We start from the raw sequence: 9,078 nt of genomic DNA, 5'->3' as shown, positions 1-9,078 counted from the left end.
CAGTTGACTTCCATGACAATGGCCTAGAAGACTACATCTGTAGTCTCTTGAAAACTGGCTTGTTCCACTAGTAATCTATATCCAGCATAGAAACATGGATGTCCAGCTGGGCAAGCATGTGGTGGGACTTTAGAGCAGCGGACTAGGGAGTACATTCTGCTCAGTGCACATTGCTTCAAGCACACACCCCATGTTGCTGTGCTCCCTTCCTCAGGACAGGCCCTTTTTTCTTTGGAAGAGATGGAGCACCTTGCCTTGGATGGCCTTGGTTTTCACACCATATACGATGGGGTTGCAGAATGGGGGCACCAAGATATAGAAATTGCCTATGAGGATGTGAATGTAGGGAGCCGCATTGTGGCCAAATCGGTGAGTCAGGAAGGAGAAGAAGGCTGGGATATAGACCAGGACAATCACGCACACGTGGGAACCACAGGTGCTAAAGGCCTTTGCCATCCCAGGAGGCATGGCACACTTCAGCACACTTAGGAGAATCTTTGCATAGGACATGGCGATGAATAGCAAATCTAAATCCATGACAAGGAGTGCCACCACCAAACCATAGATGTTGCCAATTAAGGCATTGGCACAGGCCAGCCTCACAATGCCCATGTGCTTGCAGTATGTGTGAGGGATGATATTGGTCTTGCAGTAGGGCAGCCTGGCAGCGAGGATGGAGAGCGGGGCCATCAGCACCACACTGCTGATGACAGCCAGGCAGCCTATCTTCACAATGACAGAGTTTGTGAGGATGGAGGCACACCTCAGAGGCTTGCATATGGCCACGTAGTGATCGAGGGCCATGGCCACGAGCACCGCTGACTCCATGATGGAGAGAGAATGGATGAAGAACATCTGGGTTAGGCATGTGTTGAAGTCAATTTCTCTGGATCCAAACCAAAATAAGTAGAGCATCTTGGGCAACACAGATGTGGAACCAACCAGGTCAGTGAGGGCGAGCATGCAGAGGAACAGGTGCATGGGCTCATGCAAGCTGGCCTTGATCCAAATGACATACATGTTGGTACAGTTTGTCACCACTGTCACCATGTAGATGAAGCACAGAGGGACGGTGATCCAGATGTGAGCTGCCTCCAGGCCCAGGATGCCCACCAAGAAGACTGTTGTAGTGTTCCCTGTGACATTGCTGCTGGGGACTAGCATGCTGTCATACACGTGCTGCCATGGGTCCTGGAGCTGCATCTGTGGCCAGTGTCAAGAGTCGACATAGATGAGGAGGCAGAAAGGCTGGTGAAGATATAGCTTCCAAGTATATGTCTGCTGCATTTTCAGCCCCAAATGCCCGCACAGAGCAGCTGGGATGTCTGGAAGAAAAGGAAGAGGCACTTCTGTGAATAGCAACAGCGCTCAGAGTTATACCCAGGTAGCATTAATGTAAAGGATGAACCAGCCTCATGCTTTAAGATATGCAGCATTGTACAATAATACCTCCTGGACAGCTCATGTCAACCATTTCATATCCTCCGACAACTCATTTAGTACTGGGCACTTGGTTCTTAGACTCATATTAGAAAATCCCTTAGAGCTTGTTTTTCTCTCTGCATATCAGGGCCAGGACAATTCACCCCTTTGGTAGGTGCTCAGCATCATTGAAAACCTGGCTAAGACCCTGCCTCAGAGTTAGCTCAGTTTTTGAACAGGCTCTTTCACTCACCATTGAAAACAGCAAATCTGCATGATTTGGAGCAGGGTTCAGTAATTCAAGCTATTTCTCTGTATTCTGCTTAGAAATGAAAAATGTAGATTTTCTTCCCAGTTCTCTACCTTACCTCCCACCCTCTGAAATATGTTTTTACAGACACAATGTCCTTTATATTATGGAAAATACAGGATGAGCATTAAACACCTGGAATGGGGGGGGGGCTCTGGATTCTCTCCTTGAGACTGCTACAACCCCACTGAGAAGTCAGTTCGAGCCCTGGACTCCTTCTGAAATGTAATAAAATATACATTGTTTCACAGGGATATTGTTTGATGATAATGCTACTCCTTTTCATAGCTGCTTCTCACTTAAGGTTTCAAAATCCTCAGTTATTCAGTGGAACATGAAAATGTTTACTATCCTGGATGGATTTACTTCACTATCAGAATACCAGCTTGTGATGATAAAATATTTGGAAACGAATCATAATTAATAACAGATAATTGTACAGAGTTTTAGAAGTTCCCACCTACCTCCTCACTTCAATGCAACAGTCAGTGGCATACTTGAGTCACAGGCATATGTATTAGATGGTCCAATATAAGATATCACTCTAAGGAATCCTTGTCTTTTCTATATCGGGTAACAAATATTTATTAATCATATAGTACTTGTCATCTGTAGATGAATTATAAACATCATATTCAAGTGGAGGTCTTGTGTAGGGTCCTAGTCAATTTGCAATGGCAGTGATGGATAAATTAGATAACATCTTCAGAACAAATTGATTCTGTTCTCCACGGGGTTTGAAACCCCTCTGTAACAAGGAACCCTAACCCTGTTACTAAGAGGCAGGGTGACCCCTCTAAGTCTGGAACCTTCCAGTCAGGGCCAGCCGGACTCCCAACATCTACGGTAATGCACCTGCCATCTCGGTCAGAAGAATATGCCATGCACGGAGCCATCCGCACGGTCATTTAAAAGCATAGAGAAAAGACAAGCCTAAGTGGCACCCTACCAAGGCTGGCTAATGTGGGGGGATTACCTGTGGCAGGGTAACTCCCAGCAAATCCCACATGGTGCGACCTTGGGGAAAAAACGAGTAGGAGGCGCATGAAAACCTCCGCCTCCTGAGTTGCCGGGTGACCGAAGATAGGCTGAGAGAAGCCCAGGACCAAGGCGGTACCCGCAAACGTGAGAACCCACCCGGGTGAGTGAGGGCCTTAAGGGGGGAAGGTATGTAGCAGGACACTAAGGTGCCTGCTACTGTCAGAGTAGAGGCAGGAACCCAGGTGCCAGTTGCCAGGACAACCAGTTAAGGAGGGAATTGGCCGTACCTGCGCCTGGTCAGCTGACCGGAAGGGGCAGGGCCTGGCTCCCACATAAAATCCCAGGCCTGAGGCCAGGAGGGCAGTTTCCTGCTGGCAGCCAAGGGGAAAGGCAGCTCTGCCGGACAAGCGGAGGGGAGAGGACAGACTGCTCAACCTGTTCATGAGTCTGTTAAGGGGCAGAGTATCCCCTGGTAGGAATTGAAGGATGTTTTAGCCGAATGATGTTTTAGCCAGGCGGCTTGGATTTTGTTATAGCCCAGGGGTTTGTGTTTTGTGTTTGCTGTTGGACCGGTGGTTTGGGTGAGGCTAATAGGGGATGGAGGAGGCCTCATAGGGGACCCGCAGCAGCGTGGGAACCCTAGCCCCAGAGAGGGGGCAGCGAGAAGCCCCAGAGAGGGGGCAAGGGGAGGGCCAAGTTATAACGAGGCCCAGATCAAACCACGTCATCTGCGAGGTTTGGGTTGTGGTGTAGGGAAGGAAAAGGAGCCGCAAATACCTCCCCCTAGCACTGGGGCAATAAATGGGCAGCTTCCCACTAATTAACACCCATTAATTGAGATCAAGGCATGGCAGGCGAGAAGGCGGGTGGTTGGCCCATCACAGGAGGGTGGAGTCACCAATAGACCGACTCCAGAAGAGGCACTCCTGTCACACTCTCCCAGATTGATATCCCTTTCAGTTTCTCCAGATTATTGAGGGTATTTTTGGATTCTGTTTTATGTATGACACACGCTGGGGTTTGATTAACAGGAGTGTCATACATAAGACAAAGGTGGCAATCATTTTGCTTTACTTGATACTGAGGAGACCTCAGATGGAATTGTTTTAATGTGGGGTGCCCAAAGCTACACACAAAGCTGACAAATCAGAAAGAGCCCAGAGGAGAACAACAAAAATAACTGATGGCTTGAAGGAACCAGATTTTTTTCTATAATAATCTGTTGTAAATTGTAATGCCTTTAAAAAAAGAGAAGACTGAGTGAGTACCCAATACAGAGAAAAGCAAAGAGTTGCTCTCCAGGCCAGTGTGTATAGAACAAGAAATGACTGGTTTAATTTGCTGAAAAATCAAAAAGATCCCCACCCCACTTCCAAATACTCAACCTAAAAAATCCTTCCATTGCAGAGTGAAATAATGGAGCAGACCACATAGGGATGTTTTGAAATGTTTGAAACAGCAGGAACCCAGGTCTAACCTGTATGGGGTTGGACTAGATGTGCTCTTGCAGTCTTTTGACTCCAACAGAAATCACAGTATTGTAATAATATCTCAAAAGACTTTAGAAAGGAGATATAATGGACATGACTATCTGTGCCTTTCATCTATCACTTTGTGGACCCACCCCGCTTCTGCCAGCTCAAGTCAAAAATCATGATCATCTTTAATTATATTTCAACCCCACCTGTGACCGCTTACCAGCCTAAGACAGCTGGAGGTCAATGTTTTTATCTGACAGACACTGTTGGGTGATGTGGATGTGCACTTTTAAAATTACCCAACTTTAGGGCAGGAGGGGAACAATTCAAGAGTATAAATATGACCAGTATATAAATTCACTCTTCCTGCCAAAGGGACCCTTTGAAGTACTCTATGCATGCTTTGAAGATAATGGGAATGGATTCCCCATTGATTTTGCAGAGCAGAACTGGACCCCAAACCACAACTGTAGAGATTTGAACAGCCTCAAAATCTGAGAGAAGTGTCAGGGAAGAAGCCCAAATGCTGCCGTGGGCATGGGTTCAGATTCGGCTGTTGTAGCCCACCTCTCTAGGGGGAAGGAGAGGAGTCACCAAATGGGACAGTGCACAAGCCGGACAGGGCTGGCGTGTCGAGCTCTCCAACTTCACCTTTCCAGGCCAACCAGGCCTTGGGCTGTCTGTCTAGGCAGCAAAGCCAGATGACAAAGTCCCAAGACAGGTTGGCTTGTCCAGTCAGGCATAAGGATCTGAGAGAGGCCAGGACACCCACAGCAAATGCATATGAAGAGCAAGAAATAGCATTTTTCTTCTGAGAAATCCCCCGAGAGATTTTTGATCTAGCACAGCTGCAGTCTGTGAAGCAAGTGCTCCCATCTGCACATCTTGCCTGTGTTTAACCCTCCCTTGCTTAGCGGCCCTCCTTGCCATTCACAAAAAGAATGGCTCTCTCTCAAAGCTTCTATTTAAATGTGTTAGTTTTATTAGCATCCCAGTATGTATTCATCTGTTCCACTAGTTATTGTGTTAGGTACAACATCTAGCCATCTAAGCCCAAACAATAAACAGATGTTAATCTTTATTAGCTATAGTGACAAGCCTTAACAAACCCGCCAGCTAGACAGTCCAAAAAGCAGTGCCCAGAATCCACCGCAAGTCAGACTGTGGTGAAATATTATATTTGGAACGAGTGTTTATTTATATTATATATATATATAAAAACACTCGTTCCAAACTGGAAGTGGTATTTCCAATCCCAGAGCACTGCCAACTCCTGTGGTTAAATATAAGCTATGCCTGGGGACTGTAGCAGAGTTTTCTGGACTGAAAAAAAAAGCAGCTTCAATTCACATAAACTGTCCCTTAGACTAGTCCTTTGATACTGTATGCTACAAATGGCACCAAACATGAGACCCAATTAAGAGGCAAGACTATTTACCATGCCATGCCCTGAGTGCTCAGGGTGTAATTACCCCCTTTAGGATCAGTGACAGTTGCACTCTCAGGCTGACACCACGTACCAATCTCTCACGTACTGGCCATTACAAGTCATAGCCAGAATGGGCTTCCAGAGCAACCTGGGCCACCTAGACACAAAAACCTGTTCACATCTTCATCTGGGACTGATGGTGGCACCCACACCCCACCTCCTTGATGTACAGAGAGGAATTAAAAAGTGCAGCTCTGTTAGGGAAGGGGCGGACTGTCACTGGAGGTGTTCAGAAGAGGTTGGACGGGCACCGGTGGGGGATGATCTAGGCATAGCGATGCCCATGTTCTACTATGGGGATTTCCCAGACTTCTGGGCTTTAATGGTTGCCCTCTCCCCACCTTTCTGCCCTATGTATCAGGGAGTTTTTTAGCCTCCTTTGGTGGTATTGGGTGTTGGCTGCAGCCACGGCTGAAGATTGTGACTGGGCTGTGCCAGGGCTCATGCTGGGATTCAGACCCAGATATTCCTGGTTACAGGGTTTTGCATTTGGGGTCAGGAAGGAATTCTCACCCCCCAGTCAGATCAGTATGGACTGGGAGGGTTTGCTTTTCTCTGTACCAGGGGGCATGGACTTACTGTATGCTCCAGAGGTCCCAGTTAAATAAACCGTGACACAAGACACCTGAACCCACCACAGGGAAAGCACAGAGACCATGGCAGCCAATGTTCTGCTTCTGTAAAAGGTTATGGCAATTCGAGTCAGAAGCTAGATTATGGATTTGAAAAACATGGTTTTGATATGGATGACCTGCCTGAGGCAGGGGATTGGGCTAGATGCCTTCTGAAGGTCCTTTCCAGCCTGACATCTCTAGGACGCTGTGACTCTTAAGGTTAATGCTAAATCATAGTTATGGAGAAGATGTTCTTAGGCTTGTGTGTAATCATTGTAATGGTGTGAGACAGTAGAATAAAGGAGATTGGTCAAGGACACCAGTGAATGACTGCAGCAGTGGGACCAGGTGGGCCGGACGATCCCTGTCAGAGAGAGCCCTGGGAATAAGGGCGGGCAACCAGAGGAGGGTCTGTCGTAGCCCAGTAAGGTCAGGAGACAACCCTAACTTACCTGCGGGCGAGGAGTCGTGTGAGTCGGAGTGGCACGCCACGCTGCTGCAACGGTTTATCGGTTCTAACTTCAACTCTCCTGCCACACCTTTGATCTTAAAAAGCAAGATCAAAGCAAAAATTGAATGAAGGTGGCATCCCGGGCACTCACTCTGTCAGCACCTACCCATCCTAATGGCCAAGCCAGCCAGATGCAGAGAATCGGTTTTTGGGAATGCACAAATAGTAGTTAAAAGACGGGAAGGTGCTACAGCTGTGACCTTTAGCTACATTTATTTTATTTTTAGAAAAAAGAATTGAGTTAGTCACATTCCTGCTTTTTCATGTTCATTCAACATAGAATCCAAGAAGGTTCATGTATTTCTCATCATTGGCCATTTTGAAGGGGCCTACGGGGTCATGGTGTGCGGTTGCAGGGTGCTGTGCAGGGAGCAGGCACGGGGTGCGGCAGCAGAGCCCACCAGCTGCAGCACATGGCTGCGGGGCTGTGTACATCCCCCTCGTGGCACCCTGAGGCCATGCCCTGCCATGACATACCCCCTTCCCCATGTGGGGATTCCCCACTGGCTCTAGCCCTGGGGCATACAGCACACAGGGAACCGATATAGGGGCATGTGGGCAGTGTCCACCGGCTGCAGCACATGGCCACAGAGCAGGTTGCACCCCCGCACATGCTTCCCATGTGGCACTCTGCAGCTGTGCCCCCACTCCTCTCCATGGGGAGTGACTGCCAGCTGTGGCCAAAGGGTGTGCTGGGCGTGGGGGGTGCATGGCACATAGCCACATGCTGCAGCTGGTAGGTGCTCCCATACTGGCTCCCTGAGCAGCACCCTGTGGCTGTAGGGGAGAGGGGTGCCCCCTGCAGCTTCAGGGTGGGGTGTGCCCCCTGTGGCTGTGTGACACACTTACAGATGTAGATCGCCTGCCAGCTGTGGCGTGTGGGGTGGTGGGGCATGTGGGGAGCTGGCGCGGCAAGCACAGGGGAAGATGGTGTGGAGTGGCGCACCCTGCTCTGCGGCCATGTGCCCCCCACACACTAGCTTCCTGGGTGCCCCAGCTCCCTATGAAGCACCTTGTGGCCACACCCCCACTGTACCCCATCCGCTGCGGGGAGTAACTCAACTGTGGCCATGGGGCATACTGGGCATGGAGGGAGGGTGTGGCGTGGCGGGGATGTGGTGCACAGCTGCAGGGTGCCATGCAGGAAGCTGGCATGGGGGGCACAGGAGTGTTCTCTGACTGTGAGGCAGGGCACACCCACCCTTGCACCTGCTCCCTGTGCAGCACCCTGTGGCCATGTGCTATTCCACCACCCCAGGGCTGTGCCCCATGCCACACAGCTGGTGGGTACTCCCTTCACCATGGCTGCTTCCCATGCCATGCTCCTTGGCCAATTTCCAGCCATGCCTCCCCACGCGCCCTGCACCACACCCTGGGGACACTCCCCGTGCCACATGGCCACAGCTGGTGGGCATTCCCTACCCTGTGGCCACTCCACATGCCACACCCTGCAGCTATGTGCCACCCCCTAAGCACACCCACCTGGCATGCCCCTCATGCACCATGCTACAGCCCCTGCATGCTACAGCCCCTGCTGCTTACTGCGCCACGCCCTGTGCACCATACTATGCCCCTCCATACCACACCCTGGGGCTGCTCCCCGCACCATGCAGACCCAGCCTGCAGGTGATTCCTGCACCATGACCACTCCCTGTGCCATGCCCCAAGGCCACACAACACGCCCCGTGCCACAGCCCGGGGCTGCTGCCCACTCCATGCAGCTTGTGGGCATTCCCCATGCTTCTGCTGCTTCCTGCACCATGCCCCATGGTCATGCACATCTCCCAGCACAGCCATGCACCATGTCCTCTCACGCACCCTGTGCCACACAGGTGCAGCCTGCAGCTGGTTCCACACTGTGGCCACTCCCTGCAGCACCACAGCCCGAGGCTGCTGCCTATGCCATGCAGCCCCAGCTGGTGGGTATTCCACGTGCCTGCATGCCATGCCCCATGGTTATGCACCCCCCCGTCCCTGTGTGCCCTGTGCCACTCCCCACACCATGCCTCTCATTGGGCTTCCTTGCTGTTCTGGCTGACAGGCCCCTTCAAGGAGAAGCCAGAGAGGGACCCAGCAGAGGGGTCCAGGCTCCAGTTGAAGTGGTCAGGAGGCTCCTGATCCATCTGGGGGGAGATCCCTGCTGCATCCCCTCAGCTGTTTTCTCTGTGGCTGGTGCAGAAAGGTGACTTCATTGGCTTTTATCCCAGACAGACAGCATTGTTCAGTGGCAGGGAAAGCAGCTGATAAAGCACACGGGCGTTCCACCCCTCGGC

At 50.6% G+C, this 9,078-nt stretch overlaps 1 protein-coding gene across 1 annotated transcript; it reads right to left on the bottom strand.

The window, feature by feature from the left end:
* Positions 1 to 210: 210 nt before the first annotated feature.
* Positions 211 to 1,164, bottom strand: LOC102560376 (olfactory receptor 52K1). The gene has a single exon (XM_006262435.2). The coding sequence runs from the start codon at positions 1,162 to 1,164 to the stop codon at positions 211 to 213; it is 954 nt and encodes a 317-aa protein (XP_006262497.2).
* Positions 1,165 to 9,078: the final 7,914 nt, after the last annotated feature.

Source organism: Alligator mississippiensis, chromosome 1 (genome assembly GCF_030867095.1).
Source record: "Alligator mississippiensis isolate rAllMis1 chromosome 1, rAllMis1, whole genome shotgun sequence".
Taxonomy (NCBI): Eukaryota; Metazoa; Chordata; order Crocodylia; family Alligatoridae; genus Alligator; species Alligator mississippiensis.
Note: the sequence above shows the minus strand (reverse complement) of the source record. Positions and strands in the feature narration are given on the sequence as shown.

Excerpts from the sequence above, each read along its gene's own strand:
- LOC102560376 (XM_006262435.2), bottom strand. The coding sequence starts at position 1,164 with ATGCTAGTCCCCAGCAGCAATGTCACAGGGAACACTACAACAGTCTTC.